This window comes from Drosophila serrata, unplaced genomic scaffold, assembly GCF_035046125.1.
Source record: "Drosophila serrata isolate PLE 108 unplaced genomic scaffold, ASM3504612v1 contig_2, whole genome shotgun sequence".
In the NCBI taxonomy this organism is placed as follows: Eukaryota; Metazoa; Arthropoda; class Insecta; order Diptera; family Drosophilidae; genus Drosophila; species Drosophila serrata.
Window position 1 is genome coordinate 189,493 of NW_028256900.1, and position 19,816 is coordinate 209,308.

The 19,816-nt window shown below is 35.8% G+C and overlaps 1 protein-coding gene across 37 annotated transcripts in view; it reads right to left on the reverse strand.

The window, feature by feature from the left end:
* Positions 1–19,816, reverse strand: part of LOC110177593 (uncharacterized) — a 129,244-nt gene that overhangs the window by 30,764 nt on the left and 78,664 nt on the right. For 6 of the 37 annotated variants that reach the window (XM_086839232.1, XM_086838849.1, XM_086838464.1 and 3 more), the window contains exons 1-2: positions 11,250–12,315; positions 6,973–8,939 (exon numbers count right to left, since the gene is read on the reverse strand). The exons of 30 other annotated variants lie outside the window; for them this stretch is intronic. In XM_086839232.1, coding sequence (XP_086695358.1) covers positions 6,973–7,927 — 955 coding nt within the window. In that variant the 5' untranslated portion in view covers positions 7,928–8,939; positions 11,250–12,315. Of the gene's footprint in view, positions 1–6,972; positions 8,940–11,249; positions 12,316–19,816 lie in introns of those variants that run through there. One more of the 37 variants, XM_086836442.1, reaches the window with a different exon arrangement.

A 19,816-nucleotide genomic window follows, 5' to 3' on the forward strand; every position in this document is an offset into this window, starting at 1 on the left:
CTTTGTGTTTGCGGAAAATGTGGAGAGGAAACTGTGGGGCGATGGGGCGATGGGTCGGTGGAAAATGAGTAGAAAGAGGATAGGGGAAAAGGGGTTCACAGAGGGAAAAGAAGGCGTGATGGCCAGCGGTATAGCACTGCCAGTGGCATGCGGCAAGGCCTGTCCTTCAACAAAGTTGACCTTGCACTTGCCACTTGCTGCTGCTGGCTGAGTTTTCCTGTGCCGGATGTTGATTCTCTCATCGCGTTTTCCCCGGTTGCGTTTGCACTTTCTGCCCCATATCTCCTCTTCCCTTTTTTTTGTTTGTGGTGTGCAAGGACGCGGCAGAACCTGATAAACACACACACACACAAGCACGCCTCACTGCGCCCACGTGCCGCATTGGAAAGTGCGTGGAAAGTTGCGAAAACGAACTCTGAATTCATTTTTAATTACATATTTTTGTGTGGAATTGCAACGGCAAACAAATAGCACATTTTTGGTGAGCACTCTCGTTTTTTTGGTTTTGGAAGCCAGCCAGAAACCGAAATTGTTATGCAAAATAGTAAAGAGAGAAGCTTAGAGGAAACAATTAAATAAAAATTATAAACAATTACATTTTTAAAACCTTTAAATAAGGTTTTGAAAAATATTTTGTGGAGTATTTATATAAATAAAATAATTTAAATAATATAGATTATAAATTAAAGCGTATTTTGTAATAAAACCCTTCGAGGGTCTTATAATCCTAGTCTGAAGCTTAAAACTCAATGAAGAAGTCATTTCCGACCCTATAAATCATATATATTCTTAATCAGCATCAAAAGCCGAAAAATATGTTTTTTATGGTAGTTTAAATACTCTTCTAAAATGTTTTTAAATTAGAAATAATTTAAGAGCCATTACAAAAAAAAGAAATAAAAAAATATTTAGTCTTTTCTTAAATGAAATCATAAACATTGCGTAGACATAAACATAAACAACTAACCAAACTAAATATTTAAACTGCAATTTATGCCAGTTAAAATTCAATTATTTCCCTACATATTTTATTTTTCAATTACCTCATTTGAATTATCAATTTTTGCCTTGTGTAATAGCAGAAAAAAACCTATAAAAATTTGTATAGAACGTAACCAAAATAAAAATGCAATTTAAATGCTAGCCCAAAAAAGTATGCTACATTTGGCGTTTTGTTTTCCTTTTTTTGGTTTTGCAAAAAGTAATTTCATTGAAATTGTTTTGGAAAATAGTTGTGCCGTGTTCGGCAGAGATATTCCACTTGAAATACCTCTACTGCCAGACAAAATCATAAATAAGCTTAGTTTACCATAGAAAACGAGTATAAAAATTTTATTGGATTACTTTTGCTTGACATTTTCTGCATTTTCTTGTTTATCTCCGAGGGGAAGAAAGTGGAAAACGAGAAACAAGGGAAAGAGAGAGTGACACTTTTTCATTTTCTCGTTAAGAGGGAGAAATGAGGAAACAGGATATATCTTTTCAATAGTTGTTCTTACTTTGTCGTGACAGATAATTGATTGCTTTGCTGCCGCATTTCGAATTGATTGTAGCAAGTTTTGGTGGCACATTTTGATTGATTACCTTGTATATGTAGTATTTTATATGGTATTCCTTAACATTACCCAAAACTCCAGCTTAAAGAGAGAGATGAAAACTCACCTGCAAAGAAACAAGATAAAAATTCAACAGTTAGTTATATGAATTTAATTAAACATTAGCCTAGAGCTTCATAATTATGCAATTAAATGTTAATCGACACAATTTGAAGCAATTAATTTAATCTGACTGCTGCTTCTGGCTGATATTTTCATTAAAAGCTTCTCTACTAGCCACAAAGCACATTTGATGCTTCATTTAATCGAGTTAAAACACAGTTAGAGGGGAGAGAGAGTGAAAAGCGACCAAAAAGTGTCAACAAAGCAGCTTACCCGCCCCCACAAATCGTCACCTCATTCTGCAAAATCACAAAAAGTTTCAACAAGTCACGCATTCAATTAAAAGCTCCCTGCTTACTCTGAGTTTTCCCGCCTCCCCCGCTTTTCATCACCTCCTGCTGATGATGACTCTGCGTTAATATTTGCGGATTATACAGCATCCAAAGGCCCAGGAAAAATACTATACAAGTGCACAAAGAGTAAAGAGGAAAATATATATATAAAACTCTCTGGCATATAATGCATTTAATTATTAACTCGCTCAGTGCTCTTGGGATAATTCGAAAGTTTTTCCTTATACTTTGGTCCAAAAGTTGGTGCGGGCACATTAGCAATTTCCTAGCCTCGAGAGAACTTGCAGCAACCTTGAATTGTTCACTGGTTTCACTTTACAACATGTGGACCAAAATTTTCCGTTTCCAAGTTTGCACTAAAAGTTGGACAAGTTTCAATTAATTGCCAATTAATTTCGACGAGTTCCACACAAAACTTGGCTATTGGTCAATCTCTCTCTCCCCACCCACTTGTGATGGGGAAAAGTTTTCCCACCCACATTAATGGTGTGAAAATTCATTAAATAGAATGTTTTCAAGAGTCGATACTTGATGTTTTCTATGGAATTTAAAATGTTTATTTATTATAAGCAGCGTTTCGCTAAATTGTTATGCAGTTTAAGTGTTGTGGGGGAAAAGTTTTTACTATTGAAAAATGTTAGAGAAAGAATTCTACGAGTTTTAGTTGTAGTTTTCTCTATTGAAAAGCTGTATTAGCGATTTGTATTAAGCTTTAGGACAAGTCTTAAATAATTCAGAATTTGATTTCGAATTAGATTTAACAGAATTTATTGAAACTGGAAACTAGAAATTAATTAAGCTTACTATGAATAAAACCTTTTTGGAAATGAACAGTAGTAATAAATTAGTTTCTCAATAATTTCTCATTCTAAATCCCAAGAACCCTTCATTCCTTGAAAATTGTTGTTAAAAGGAATAGTAAAGCTATCACTTTTATTTCTGATAAGAAATTATTTTCTCTTACAGATTACAAATTACAATGAAAATCTCTTTTTAAGGTAAGATACCTTTTAAATAGTAATTCTAGTATGAAAAGTATACAAATTAAAAAGGAGTCCCTTTACAAACTCGACCATTTGCTTTAACTTCACCTTCGGCCTCCGAATTTAAATCAGGGGCACAATCTTTTATATGCTAGAAAATTGCAAAAGTTTTCCCAACCATGCAACCAAGTCACTTTCCTCGGACTTTTCCTCCTCAACCTCCTCCCTCCTCAACCTCCTGTCATTGGCCATATTTGCTCAAACACTTTCAGTGGCCCTGGCAAATATAGTTCGTTAGGTGAATGCAAAATCGAAATATTTGAATAATGAAATGAATGCCTCTCGGATGGGCTAAATAACTGATTGAATGACTCACTGAATGGGAACGATGACTGCTGCTGCTACTGAAAGTAAGATGCAGTTTGGACCTTGACTGCTGCCAGTCGGATTTATGGCTTGAAAATTGTTTATATTTTGATTGAATATTTCATAACGTAACGTTGGCATGCAGTCAGTTTCCTTTGAGCTGCTTTCCCCGGGGCATAGATTTTCCCATTTTCCACCCACCCGCAATCCATTACGAAAGCCCCCTTCCACTCCCTCCACTTTTTCTGACGAAGGAATTAGATTTTGTGGCAGCATCTCCTTACAAGTACCAGAGAGAGAGAAAATTTGGCAAACTCATGCCAAAAGTCTGGTAATTGCCAGCACACACACGTGTTGGAACCACAAAAACACGGCCAGGGAATGGAGAGAGCACAATTTCCAAATGGCCTTATGCAATTCATTGGGCCAACAGAAAATGATCCTAAAACTCATGCCAGAAGTTTGTGCACAGCATATATATTAGATATATGAAACACACTAAGGGAAAATGAAGTAAAGTTTTGTGATATTAGGTGAAATTGGGATTCGCTCAATCATGAAGTTAGAGTTCTTTAAACCAAAGTGGGGAGAACTTAACTTGTTACTAAAATGGTATTTACTTAAAGTCTTAATCAAGGGTTTCAACTTACTAAACTTTGAGTCATTTTCACATTTACCTAATATTTTAAAGATGGCTAGTACTCATATATTAATTTTCTACTCTTAATAAATTTTTTTCCTTCCACTTTTCTCTTCTCCTTCATTAATTTCTATTAAAATAATATCCCAAAATTATTTCCCAGTGCCTTGATATAATAAATTTCAAGGAATACACCAGAAGCTTACAATATTTTTATTACGAGCAAATTGTGCACACAAATCGATCAAAATTCGAGGTGACAATTGTAGGGAAAATAGCATACCATCCATATCCCCATTTTCATTCCCACTTTCCACCCATAATTTCCAGCAGCAGTTGCTACACAATATATATATATATACATTTCTCGTTTCACATTTTTCTCCGGGGCAACTTTTGTGCCAGCTCAATATGCAATTCCTTGCCTGCCAGCAAATGCAATCAAATGTAGGCAAAGACGAGGGCGACAGGAGGTTAAGAATTCAGGACGAGAAAAGGATCCAGTCCCTCACAGGCGGCAATTGCATTGAAACTTATTTTTATTGACACTTTCTGATGCTGCCTGTGAGAGAGAGTCGGTCTCGTTCGCAAATGTTCAGCATTTGCATATCGGCCTCAATGGCCTTATCGAGTATCATCATCATCATCATCATCATCGGGAACAGGAGCATCCGACCACACTCTCTGTGGAAAATCAGTCTGGGCAATAATGGGGTTCGTTACACGCAGAAATCAAACAAATAACCCAATGGAGAAGAGGAGGTGAATGGAGAGCCTTGATTGGATGGGATAATTTAAGGGCAGTGGTTTTTACTGAATGATTCAATTAATCAACCTTTGGTTAATATTGAAAAATAAATGATTAATTTCAGGGGTGGTTTGGTATTTAATTAGTAAAACTGAGTGGGTTCAATTCGTAATAAAAGAGATACTATTAAAGAGAATTTAAGTGATTTTAGCACCAGCTTGTAAGACCTATTATTACCAAAGAAATTCACAATTTTCTCTCCCATTTCCCCCATTATATACACACATCTGCTGGTATTTGCCATCACAAAATTTTAAAGCCACTCCACTATAAACTATCAAATGCAGCTCGTATCTGTCTGCCTTTCACTCTCTCCTGATCGACACTTTAAGCCCTTTTGTATTTGCTTCAAAGTTGACACAAAAACCAAGAGCTCTAGCTTCCGCTGTGCGCCATAAAAGTTTTCAATAAAGTTGCAGGCTTAAGCCTAATCGCTCCACCTCCCACAAAAATACAGAAAAAAAAGGAAGAAAGAATGAAGAGAAATCCTCCTGCCTGGACGCAGCTGCAATTTGGCGGCTCCTCTTTATGGCTGACCACGCCCATTATTCTTTCACACACACACACATACACATCTCAGCCACTTTCCACATATAACACACTTTATTACCGCCGCCATAAAACGCTGCAATGCCACAAGACCAATGTCCAATGTCCAATGACCAGGGCAATGTTTCATCGTGGTTTGGGGAATTGAAGGCGATCCTTCGACAAAAAACCCGAAAAGCAGAGGGGAAAAATCAACAGTTTAACTGTTTTACATAAAGAAAAGTATAGGTTCCTTAAAGATATTTAAGCGAATCATTTAGGATCCTAAAAATACTTTGTATATGTTAGATAAACAGATAGTTTTTTATAAGAAAGTTTTAAGGCATTTCGAATTTTTAGGGAATACTATTTGGAACACTTGGTTGGAGACTAATTTAAAGGGCAATTAGTATTGGTTTCCTGGGAAATCATATTCTAAACCCCCTTTTTATATAATCTGCAGTACTCCAGAAATCACTGGAGATTAAAAATTCGTATAAAAATTAATTAGTTTAAGAATTTCCATTATGCCCCTGCAGGTTATTCTAATTTTATTCAGAAGCTTGTAATGATGTGAAGCAGCCATTTCCGACCCTATAAATCATATATAATCTTGATCAGAATCAACAGCCGAATCGATCTAAGCATGTCCGGTCAAAAAATAAATTTTTTACATTTTTCCGAAAATTGAAAATTTTATAAGGGGTTACATCATTAAAATTGTCAAAATTTGAGAAAATATTGAATTTTTTAAATTTGGAAACTCAGTATGCAGATTTGTTAATCTACTAAAAACTAATACAAAACAGCTTTCCGAATTAAAATTAATGCACTTTTGGCTTAGTTATGATGTTTGAAAAACTGTGATTTTCGGGTAAAATAGTCTGTTTTTATACCTTTTTCCTGGTTATTATAATTTTAGTCAGAATCTTTTAACAGCATCAGCAAACGCTGTACGCAGATTTGTTAGCGATTTAAAAACTAGCACAGATCCGCTTTCCGAATTGAAATTTATGCATTTTTGGCTGAATTATGATATTTGGAAAACACTGATTATATTAAAAAATTACCTGTTTTTATACCTTTTTGCAGGGTATTAGTATTAATCAGAAGCTTAAAAAACACTGAAGGATTCATTTCCGACCTATAATGTATGTCTGGTGAAAAAATAATTTTTTTTCGAAATTTTGAAAAAAAGGTAAGATAATACATTATTAAAATTTCCAAATTTTGCCAAAAAATTGAATTTTTTTTAAATGGTTTATGAAGTATCTAGATTTATTAACCTAATAAAAACTAGCATTAAAACGTTTTCCAACTAAAAATTAATGCATAATTGGCTTAGTTATGTTTTTTTTTTAAAGTTAGATTTTTGAAAAAAATTGGCAAACAAAAATCTCAATAAATATCGATTCTAAGAATGCGAATTGTGTCAAATAAATTTGGTTACTTTTTCAAGGTTAAAAAAAATAGTGTAGCTCTCTCAAATATCTTATAGAAATATAAACCAATTTAAAGCACTAGTTTAAAGGAATTACATATATAGTTCCCTTGAATTTATAACCCACATTTTTCCCATTAAACGTATGTGTATTTAGTTCCTCCTGAATTTCTCCCATCTCATCCTTAATCTCACCTAAACTCCTCTTGACCGTGACACGTGGCTTGCTGGAGCCGCTGTTCAACGTGACCGCTATGGTGGCCGTTGTCCGGGGCTTCTGGAGTCCCAATGGCTTGGCAACTACGGGAAATGGCTTCTGCTGGCGCATCAGGGTTGGATTCTGGTTCTGGCTTTGGTTCTGATTCACATTCTGACTCGGTTTCAGGCTATGCAGGTGCTGGTGTTGATGCTGGTGATGGTGGCCACTCATCGGAGTCTGGGTCTGCGTCTCCTGATTGGTGGCACTCGGTAGCGCCGAGGTGGACACCGAGGTGCTGGATCTCTTGTAGCCCTCGGTGAGAAAAGCCGGTGGTGGAGTGATCGGTGGCGCTGGTATACACATTTGCTCATCCACCGGCGAACTGGCCGCCGTACTGGGAGCTGTAATGCATTCCCTTAAACGCAAACCGCCCGGTTTTAGCTGATTGCTGCTGCTGCTGCTGCTGATGCTGCTGGTGGTGTTGCAGCTGTTGCTGATGTTGTTGCTGCTATTGCTGGTGCTGCAACCTGGTGCACCTGGCGGTGTGGTTGTCTCATTGCAATATAGCTCCAAATGATGCTTCTCGCAACGCCGCCGCCGGCGTATATTTGGGGCAATGGTCTTCATTTTGGTGCCATTTTGAGATCCATTTGGAGTACCATTTATCTGCTGATTGATGGACGGTACACCGTCCTTGGAGTTGAGTCGAATGTAGTGGACGCGGAATATCCGCAGAGGTTGCTTATTCTGTTGCTGTTGCTTTTGCTGCAAGTATTCCTTGTAGGTTTGTCTACGCTGCTGCGGCAGCTGTTGCTGCAGCAGTTGCTGATGTTGCAGATGTTGTTGCTGCTGCTGCTGTTGCAGATGTTGCTCCTGATGTTGCAGTAGCTGTTGTTGCTGCTGCTGCTGCTGTTGTTGCTGTTGCTGTTGCGGTTGCAGATTTTGCAGCATTTGGCGAGTTGAAAATTCAACAGATTTTCTACTCGTTTGTAAAATTTTCTATGTCCAACGTATACTTGATATTTTGTAGTTATGGCCAATGCTTTGGCAGATGTCTGCAGCATTTAATGTAAATATATATATGTTTCTGTTTTCCTCTTTTTACTAGGGTTTTATGTGAAAATGCTGAGTTTGCAACGTGTTTCGCTTGTGTTCTCTTGTAAATATTTTCGTTTCAAGTTTTTTACCTCTTGTATTTCCGTTTATTATAAATTTATAGAAAATAGTAACTGTTTTATGTATATATTATATATATATATATATTGCGTAAATTCTATGTATATATTGAAATATTTCTTTGATTTATTACATTCATATATATTCTCTGGTTTTAAAATGGAAGCTTTCAATTGCGGCGTTTTGTAACTTTGTTTGCATTAATTTGTATAGTGTTTCATTCTCGTTCCGGCATTCGTTTTTATTGTTTCTGTCTGTGTTTGCTTTGGCTTTTCGTAATTAACAAATATTTACTTAGTTTTGGTTTTGTTTTTATTTGCTGAGCTGTGTCACCTTCGATTTTAATTCTTTTCGTGAAGCGTTTATAGTTGGATTCTGCTTAAATGTTTATTGTTCTTAATGTTTTCAAATAAAAAGTTCACATTAAATGTTAGTTTTGAAAGCCTCTTTAACACGCTTTGTCTTTTATTTATTTACTTGAGAGTTGTATATATGTTTGTAGATATATATATATATATTATGTATATATAGGTTCTTTATATATTTTGTATGTAGACATATAGTTTTTAATTTATTTGTTGAGTTATTTCTTTGCTTTTGTAAACAACAACTGACCCGTAGTTGACTTTAAATTTTCGCTTTTGTTAATCGTTTAGGTATTTTTCTGTTTATTTATTATTGTAGTATTTATTAGAGTAGTTTTTAGTTTGAGTTTTGTTTGCAGGAAACACAATAATTAGTTTTTGTAGTAACTTTGTTTCGGTTTTTGGTTTCTTTTCCTTGTTTCCTGTAAAATACAACAGACATTTTGAAGTCAAAAGGAGGTTCCCTCCTCCTTTTGTCTTTAGGGGGAAAAACTTCTTTATGAGCTTTCTCGATTTCGGCTTTTCCTACTTCCGAGTGTTTTCTCTGTCACACAACCACACCCAATGGAAATTGCTAATCAAACAAATGACTCTAGAGGCTTGGCTTTATCCAAAATTCTTCTCACTTTCGTGGTATTATGTAAATGTTTTGAAAAAAAAAAAAGGAAAACCAAAAATTAATGACTTGGCAGAAGAAGGACCAAAAAATAACTGAAGGCCAAAAAGGGAAGCAAAATAATGTTGAGAGGGTCTGGGTCTTGGCGTTGTTATTGATGCCAAATATTGAGGCATTGACGTGGCCGTATTGATAGCACTCGAACGTGACTGAAATATCGGAAATGTTTCGCAATTAAGAGCGAAAAAGCCAAAGCCGAGAGAGCAGCGGCGAAACGGAAGTGCAAATAATGTAATTTTGATGTTATTTGCGGTTTGATGGGAATTCAATTATGAGAAGCTCTCCATATGCCGCATCAGAAATCATGGGAGTGGAGGGAAGGAAAATCCTGGAAAGAAAAATGCGGGACATCAGGAGACAAATGAGGCATGCAATCCAAAGAAATGTCCTGTCATCGCAGCACTTATCCTGGAAGCAGCAGCAGCACCAAAACACGATGAGGGAAAGTGAAAGTAAAATTTCAATTCCTATTTCGTAGCTGGCATCGTAATAAGCCAATCAATTCAGTGTCGGATGAACTGCTTCATTAATTTCACTTGCACCCAGCCATAGGAGAGGAGAGGGAGAGAGATCCTGAAGATCCTTGGAAAAGTGAAGGAAGAATTATGGTCGACACACCACGCATGGCGCAAAAGTCACGTAAAGCTTCAAGGGCGCCAGAATTTGAGGAGCAACAGCAAGCAAATAAGCCTGCTTAGGCTTGGCTTTTTCCCCTCCCACACTCTTAGAGTTTTCCTCCAGCTACCTTCGTCCTGAAGGATACTTGAGCAAATGGCAACCATATCGATGGCCATTTGCCTTGGTATCCCAGCTGGTTTGCTCCTCTGCGCCCTTCGCCTAACACCCAGGTATTATTATTTATGTATCCCACAGATACACGGGTCGAATTTCGTTCCTCAGGTGCGTATTTTCTTGTTACCAAACAAAAAATGAAGTATATACACTTGAAAAATTAAGCTAAAGAGGCTAGAAATCTTTACTAAAGTAACTTTTTGAGAGATTAATAATAATTATAAAAGTTAAACCTTTATAAAGTTTTAAATGTAAGAGCATTCACCAAGAGTGAAGAAACAAGAAAACTTGTTTAGCTGCTATTTATTGTAAATAAAAAATGCAAGAACCTTTTTGCTCTGCACAAAATATCCTAAACTAAAAGTCGTCTGCCAAGTTTAAGCTTTAAAGGTCAGTAAATTATAATTTGAGTGGCCACTGGCCCCTTTGCTGAATAATGATAAAGTTGGGTTTATAACCATTTTCCACTTCAATTTGCTCTCTCCCAACTCCTCTCCATCTCTTCTGTGCCTTCATCTAATTGCCAAGGAAACTTTTCCCATTTTCCCCTTCACATGAAAATCCTTCACTCATGTGGATTGAGTGGTTTCTGCCTCTAACATTTGTTTTGTTTATTTTTGCCTCCAATTGAATTGAAATTTTCGGTAATTTACTTTCTTAGTTGCAAATAAAACTTATAATTGAATAGCTATTTCCATGGGCGTGGCAGTGGTGTGTGTGTGTTTTTGAGGCTGATTCTCAGTTATTTGCTCAAGTTTCTGGTTTTATTTAGGCCTAATTGTGGGTTTTATTCATTGCCAAAATGTATGTATTCAGACATGTTTGAAGTATTTCAGCTAATAGGATTAGAAAAACAAGATACTATTCAAATAAGTGAAGCAATTGAAAGATAGTAGGCTTTATTGTAATTTATCCAATTAATTTGGTTTGAATGACTTTAATTGTCTTGGTTTTAATATAGAAACTTATTACATTTCTGAGAAAGTTTTAGGCTTTCTTTTAATGACTTGGAATAATAAACAATGTGTACTCAATCCACTTTCTTTCCATCGTTATAATTGGTAACTAAATTTGATTGGAATTTAAATACTCAACAGACAAGAATTCCATTCATATTATACGAAAATAAAACACACATTCAAATTCATTAATAAACAATGTTTTCGTTTGTCAAAATACCAAACAACTTGTATTTCGTTTGCAAATAACAAGAAAATCAGCTGGAAATATGCCTTCCTATTTTCTTTGATAAAACAATTCTTACACACAAAAATTATTGCAATATTTAAATATATGTTTCTTGTTGATTATATTTCGTTGATGTTTCTCTCGCATAAATTCGTTAAATCAAATGCATTTTTGCATTAATATAAACACACAATTAATTGCCAACAACAACAACAATAATAATAACGACGACGACAAGAGTTAACAAGAGTTTTGTATTTTGAACACCTTGACTTTGTGTCTAGGCCATCATATTTTTCTTTTTCTTTTCGGAATTTCTCTTGGCCAAAGTCAATGCACTTGTTTGTTTAATTTTTCAAAAATTAATAGTTCCACTCAGTTCTCAGAGATTTCAAAAATATTTCTATGATTTTTCTCTATTTTTTCTTGGGTGTCTCTCGCTTTCATTCACGGCCGACGCATAAAGATTTATTTATTTATTTTGTTGTTGATTTTCGCGTAGCACCGAAATGAACAAAAATCATAAAAAATCAACGAACGAACGAACGAACATAAATTGCCAAAGCATAAAAAAATTTAAATCAACTTTGCACACAAACACACACCACACTTTGCGCAGATAAATACATTTAACAGCTCATAAAAAAATGGAGGGAAAAAATGGAACAGAACATAAAAATTACCCGATTAAATAACAAACAGATATTATTAAGGGGGAAAAGCATAAATAGGGATGAAGTTAAATCAAACTCAATGGAAAACGAAAAGACGCGCTAATTATCCGAATCGTATCACATCACAATTTGTTTAGGGATTTGAGTCGATGATAAATATTTCTCAAACTCGTTCTGTCTTTATTTTGGTTTGTTTTTTATTCCGAATGTACAAGTTATCTCTGTGAGATTTTGTTTGATTTTTGGTTGTGTTTCTAGTTTTGGGATATTAGATTTTCTTTGTGATATCTTCTTTTTTTTTCAAATATTTTGTTCAGAGGTCCGATGGGCTCGAGAATTGCCAACAAACTGATGCCAAACGGAAGCCGTCGCAATGTTTTTCATGTCGCAACGACGACGAGCGACGAGCAGCGGCTAAAACCACACACACACACACACACACAGAGAAGGCGTTGTGGAGGAGACAACAACCACCCAAGAATTTTCACATTTTCACCCACTGATAAGCGAGAGGAGAGAGTGAGAGAGAGCTAGCGAGCTTTTTCCGCTTTTCCCTGGTGCTCTTAAGTGGCACCTCTCTCTCTCATTCTCTTTAGATTTTCTGCCACATTTTTCTTTTTGTTTTTGCGGGTTTTGTCAATTAGCCACATTATGGTGGCAAGACAATGGCGCCATAAAGCAATTATTAATGACACCTTGCAATCCTTTTTCAACTGCATTATTTAACTGGTTTCGCAAAAGTTTTCATAATGAAAACTGTCGTTGCGGTAGGAAAAGGTTTGCATAATGCAATTGGCTGATGTGAAAATTCATATGAAAAAGTTAAGGCTAAAAAAAGTGGAAATTGAATGGCAGCAAAGAGTTCTGCTTTTGACAGTTTTTTATGGAATATTTTAGAATGTCATAAGTAGGGATAAGCCTTAGGAAAGTTGTGTCATAAGTAGGGATAAACCCTATGAAAGTTGTCCAGATTTTTTGATAGGAAAATGGGATTAAAACGGGAGTTTTTCTATAGCATTTTTAAACCTTTATATTATTAGTAATCAGTAAGTGTTTAAATTTATTGATATTTTAAGTATGAGAAGGTATACAAATTTATTTTCGGAATAATACCTTTTTCTTTTACATTTTGATATTTTATAAATTCTTTTTAATATATTTTTACACGATGTTATTGAACTTTAGGCATAGAAATAAAATATTGGAGCCAAATAAAAATAGTTTTAATAAACTTTAAATTGTATTAAGCTTTAAAAAATTTCAAATTTATTTTTGGGGATTTAATACCATTTTTTTTTCAATTTCTTTTCATTAAAAATGAGTTAAAATTGAGTATACTTTATAATTATAGATTATTATTGGAAAATACTGAACTTTATAGATGCAAAAATGGTAAATGCCAACAACATTATTTTTAAAGCATTTTAGCTTCTATTATGTTACTTAAATCACGACATTCTTTAAGTAGAATATTTAAAAGACATTTTAAAAAACTTATAACTACGAATTTTTCATTTTTGAATAAGAAGAAATACTAAATAAAATGTTTCTAAGTAGTACTAGAGTAAATATTTAAATATTTTGATGACTTGATTACTTGTAAGATAACTATTTCTTATTCCTGGTGTTTTTCCCTCCCAATAAAAAAAAGAAAATGCAGCATCACTAAGAACTTGGAGCATTTGATTTTCCCAAGAGCCAAAAGCTTGTACAGAATTTTCTCTTTGCGTGGCAAAAGCTTTTCTCTGATTTCCTCGGCTTTTCTCTTTGGCTCTCTCATTGGCCATTACACTTTCGTGTGTGTTTTGTTTATGCCATGTTTGTTGGCCCGGCTCGAGAGCCTGTTGTCCTGCTGCTGTCCACTCCCCATTTTCCCTCGAATTTTCCCCTGCAGCAGCAGCAGCGGCATCATGAATGTTTTTCCCCTCGATTTTCCCCCATTAATGCACGCCCCCACAGTCTGATTGAAATTATCAGAAGGCGGCAGGAGGAGTTTTGCGGCTAGCCAGGCAGCACCAAGCAGCAGCAGCAGCAGCCGTAGCAGGAAAATGAAAATGCGGAGCTACGAGGCGGGAAATGCAAGGAAAAGCGGGTGGGCCACGTGCGTCAATGCAGCCACCAATACCATGGCAAATAGTCATGGTCATGGCCATGTTTGCTATGTGTGTGTCTGTGTGTGTTTGTGTTTGCCTGTTGCACATGCAACTGGCAGGGAAAGCCAACAACAAAGAGTAAACCAATAATATAACGCATTTTCCATATTTAATGCAGAAGAGGGAGAAGGAGGAGGCATTTCCCAAAACAAAGGGATCATAAATTTAATCAAAATGAAGCCTGGCTTTGTTTTGCCTTCATAGAGCGCGAAAAACAAGCTGATGAATTATTGTAATTAAGTGAGCCAAAAGCAGAAGCAAAGCCTTCAAATGAGCGCAAAAAATGTGGGAAAATCTTGGGGAAAATTTCGGGGCTATGCTGGTGTGGGTTTATTTGGGGTGGCAAGGAAAATTAATGCCGAATGGCATGTGGCAGACAAGTGGCAAATTAAAAGAGCCCAGGTCCAAGTCATTAGCAGAAAGTAGACAACAAAATATACAGGGTATCAAGTTGGATAAGAAGAGTATTATTCAATAAATAAAATAGGAAAAATAGTAAAAATAATATACATAAATGTATATTTTCAGAGAGTTATTTTCCGAAATTAAATTAGTATTTTTGCTTTAAATAACACTTTAATTAAATTATTGTCTACCTATTATGTTATTGAACTTCTAAAAATAATTTGTAAATAGATTTAAATTTCCTAAATATATTTAATTATCGCCAGCAAATATTTCCGTAAGAATCCAACACCTTAAACCGTTTCCCACTAAGAAGTGCTTCAAAATTCACCAGATCTTTCTTGAAATAATATTTACTATTCAGTTTTCCTTAGGGAAAGAACTGAGGAAAATGAACACCAATGAAAAACTATACCCAGAAGACAGGGAAAAAGGGAAAAAGAAAAGGTGTCGCAGAGATAACTTTACCGTTGATGAGCAAACACTTCAAAGTCATAACTTGATGGCACTGACTGTCGCCTCTCATTTCCTTTATCGTCCTTGGCCATGTCCTTCTCCCTGTTACCCTGTCTCTGTCCCTGTCCCTGTCCCTGTCCTTGCCCTTCTTTGCAACATCCAGCCCCATCAATGCCAGGCTCCATCATTGTCATTCAAGAGGACTCTGACACGCCGAAAAGGAAGTGCGCGCCCACAAGGTTAAACACCATCTCTAAATATAGGATTTTAGTAAGGAGCCAGGACACTGGACAGTGATTTGAATTGAAATTCCCGCAATTCTCCAGGGCAACCATTTAAGGACGAAAATGCTAGAGCTAATCAAGGCCGGGAATACGTGGAAATCCCCCAGAGGCAACACATCTGACTTCATCTCTCATGCGCAACAAGGGAAAGTCTCTGTTGTCGTTGCTGCTGCAGAAAATACAAGGAAAATACAAGGAAAACCAATGCCAAATAGTCAAGTATAGAAAACACAAGTTTACACAAGTTTATGGTTCCCATACAAGCAACGATATATGTGAGACAGCCACGCAATGATTGCCGAAAAAAGGAAAACCCCAAAAGAGCCCAGCCTGATGGTGGAAAACTATGGCAGCGGCGGCGACGACGGGTGTCCTTCCGCTTTTGTTCTTTCAATGGTGGGGGGAGGGAAGAGGAGGTGAAGAAAGGGGGCGGCAAACGAGGCCAAATAGGGGGTAAAAACACACACACAAAACACAACACAACACAACAAACAACAAAAGATAACTGGTCGAGGAATCACACACAAAAAAGGATGGCGGCTGCCAGCATCATGGACCAAAAGGGAAAAAAATGCCAAGGAAAATGAAAAATAAATACCAAAGCAAATGCAATTGAAAAATTTTTTAAAGGGAATAAAACAAACAAAATGAAAAAAGGGATTCGAAAAATAGAATATATAAGAAATATTTACATATAAATTTACATTTAATAGTAAGTTTTCAGGAAATTTAATCAGATGTTTATGATAGTTAAGACCTCAAAGTTAATTTTTGTAGAGGTTTTGTGAGTATAAAGAAGCTATACTTATATTAAAAATTTCTTTTAATGATTTTCAATAGTTTAACTGATACACTCTATAAAATAGAGTCATATTTTGAAACCTTTACTATTATTACTCCCATATTTATTATTATTACCTTCAGTTGCAAATAAAGAACAACAAAGGACAAATAGCTGGAACAAAACACACAAAAACTGCTTACATAATCACAAAAATACATAGTAGGAGCCTTTGGAGCAGGAGAAAGAGACAGAGAGAGAGAGAGAGAGAGAGAGAGAGAGAGAGAGAGAGCACAACACGTGCGAGAGAGAGTGGGGTTGACTCCCATAGAAAGAGAGAGAAAGTAAGGGAGCCTTGAAGCCTGAACTTGGCTTTCAATGTTGCCAGCGACTTGAACTTGAATTCGGTTTTTGCCGACAGCATGGCACGTGCTGGGAAAATCGGGAAAAGCTTTTTCTTTTTCCTCCCCCCCGATTAGCTAGACTGAAAAGCTGCTCTCTTAGCATTTTTCCGACTCTCTTTGGTTAAGGAAAAAAAACAAAGCAAAACTTTTCCTTTGGCATTAAAAATGCGAGTGACGCAAGTTATCAAAAATTTATCAAGAGAGAGAACAAGAGCAACAGGAATAACAATTGTCCCCAGCCCCCCAAAAAAGAAAAGAAAAACCTACACTATTTTGGTTCATAACTCTGAAGGTTCAGGCTTTTCTTTTTTTCTTTTTCCTCAATTTTTTTTTGGGATGCAAACAGGTTGTTTGCTCGGGTAGACAAAGCACCCGAGTTGATGTCCTCAATTTTATAGTAGTTTCCATTCGGTGGGCGTATACTTGATTTTTGGCCCAAAAGTGCCAAGAGCCATGAGCCAAGAGCCGGTGAATTGGCCAAATTAAATTTTAATAATTAAATGCAGACAAAGATGACGAAGGCCTTAAGACCAAAAGGCACGTGCAAAATTTGCATGCGAAATTCGGTTAAGAACTCTGCTCATCGAGCACATGCCGTTGCATAAATAAAATCGCTTTAAAGCATCCCACACACACACCACTTCCATACACACACACACACACACAAAATGACAATGACAGGCGATGATGCGGATTTCAGGGATTGCGGAGAATTGAGCTGGGAAAGCACCTAACGATAGTATCGGAAAATTGATTTTAAGTGAGTTTTCTATTTCATATTTTAAACGATAGTTAGCTTTAGGGAGTGTTTACAGAAAGTTATAGGTGATCTATGAATTAAATACTTAATTAAAAACTATCAAGGAATTTAATAGAACATGTTCTTGAAAAATCACTGTTTATTGATATTGAATCTTGAAGCTATTTATAAATATGCAAGCATATTATTTATTGCGGAAATCCCCTAATAATGGTAATGATAATGAAAGAAGCTACAAGTATTGGATGAATAGTTTTATTATTTCTACTCAAGTAACTAATTTTCAATTGTCTAAAAAAACAATTTAAGATCTCAGTTCAATTCAAAATATAATAAATACTAATTCCAATTATTTCCTGCATACATGTCTGTCCTAACTAAGGATTTAAAAATTATTATGGTTTTAAATAAATAATAATAAATATCCCATATTTTCGTTACTTGTTTTATTAGGTATACAATTATATTTTTTAAAAACTCTAGATAAAATAATAAATATCCCATAATTTGCTCTACCTTCTCCACTTTCCCTTCCCTAATACAAATAAAAACCGGGGGAAAAATGATGGAATGGCGCTGCGATTCCTGGATGTGGCTGCCTGGCAATGTCAACTTTGATTGAACGGACAGGACAGCCGGCACACGAAGAACCCCTCCTGGAATCCTTCGATTCGAGCAGGGTCCCTGAAAGCATTTGCATAAGACCACCTCGTCCTGGCTCCTCCTTACACAATGGTCAAAGGCAAAGGAGGCAGGAGGAGAAAAGAAAGCGGATTGAAAAGCCGGTGAACAGAACACAAAAAAATTGAAGAAAATCATGTAAATCGCAAAAAAGGAATTGATGCAGGCAAAATAGTCGTTAGAAAAAGAGAAGAGCCCTCTTCGCGAAAATCGATACAAATTATTTGGAGTTATTTCTTCTTCTTTTTTTTGTAATTGAAAAGGGGAGACAGGTCTTCGAAAGGGAAATTGAAATGTTTTCCAAATCAGAAAGGGAAATGGACAGAAGCCCTAGGTATTGTTTAAATTGGAAAAGTATGTTGATAGGGAATTAAGATTGGTTGAAACAAATCACTTAAGGACTTAATAATATAAGTAAGTGCTTTGAAATCGGACAGATAATTATATTTATATATATTTTTTAATGAAAAATTAAATATAAATATTATTATATAAAATTTTTGTTTAATATTTTTGACAATTCTTTTTAAAAATGTATCTATTCATTCCGTATTTCATTTTAACCCAAGAAAAAATCCTTGTAATATTAAAAAATAAAACCCAAAGTAATTTCTAAGAAACACATCCATTTATCCTTCATCTCAATACATTATTTTAACAATTTCCCTGATGCAAAAGGGGTTTAAATCAACCGCATATTTTACAAAAATTTACAATGCATAAATTTACCCAACCGAATTCAATTTGCATTCCTTTAAAACCATCACACAAACAAGACAAAAATTGTCCCCCTATAACGATAAGCGGGTCCTTGCTCCTTTCCACTCCTTTGGCACTCCCTCTATCTATGTATGCCTCTCAAGTTATTCCTCAGAAAGAAAAAGAAAAACAGAGATAAACTAGAGTATCCTTGGGACATAGCATCGCACGTAATTCATTTTTATGAGCTGCCACAACTTGTTGGCTCTGGACATTTTGGTTTTAGCCCGAACTTAACGAAAACAAATGATAATCATTTTCATTTTCCGCCCGCAAAATGCAAATATAACAACAAGCTACCAAGAAAAAAAGGAAAATAGAAAAATACCCCCAAAAGCTAGTCGACAGACGACCAAGGAACTTGGCCAAAATACACTTACACTCGTAGATAAATAGAAAGTCCTTCTCATGGCCAAGGTTGTCTACCTTGTATTTTTTTTCTTCTTTTTTTTTGTGGGACGTGTGCCAAATTGCGAGAACTTGGTTGCAGGAAAAATGCCAGCGAACAATGGCAGACAAAAGGCGGAAAAATCAGAGAGAGGAAGTCCTGCAGACAGGACAGCGACAATAAATAAATAGCCAACTGCAGACAAGTCCAAGGATAAGCTCATAATTAACTTGCTCAACGACATGTCGAAGCTGAATGAGCAGCTTAAATTGAAATTGCTCCTCTGCCAAACAAAAGTCGTGCCACTAAAAAGGACACTCACAAACAAATGAAAAAAGAAACGAAACCATAAAGAATAGTTGAGAGATTTTTGGTAACCGCAGGTGGTAATACCCTTACTAACAAGATTATCATGTTAACTAAACTAAAAGCTAAGAGCAGGATATTCGTACAGATTTATGACTTTAAGAGTGATTTTCCTGTCATTAGCTTAAACTTTCTGTAACTACAAGCAAGTCTCAGTTAGATAAATAGAATCATGGCATAAATTTATCTCAAAAAGTATGAATTGTATATTATTATGTGTAGCTCCCTGTACAACATCTGCCCAAAATTACACTACCTTTGCCTAAGGATAAAAGCGAAAAATGAGTATAAATCAGAGGGAGGCTGCACACACACAACACAAAAAATTGTTGCACAAAAATGCGTTGTAATTGCCGAAATCAAATGGCCGTAATTTACGTTGACAGGCAATGGACAAGGACAGTGGCAGGCAGGCAGTCAGGAAGGCAACTACAGTTTTATTTATGCAAATCTCCTGGCCCCAAAACCAAGCCCAAATACGTATACGTAAACGTATATATATATAGGTTCCAACGTTTTCCTCTGGCCATGT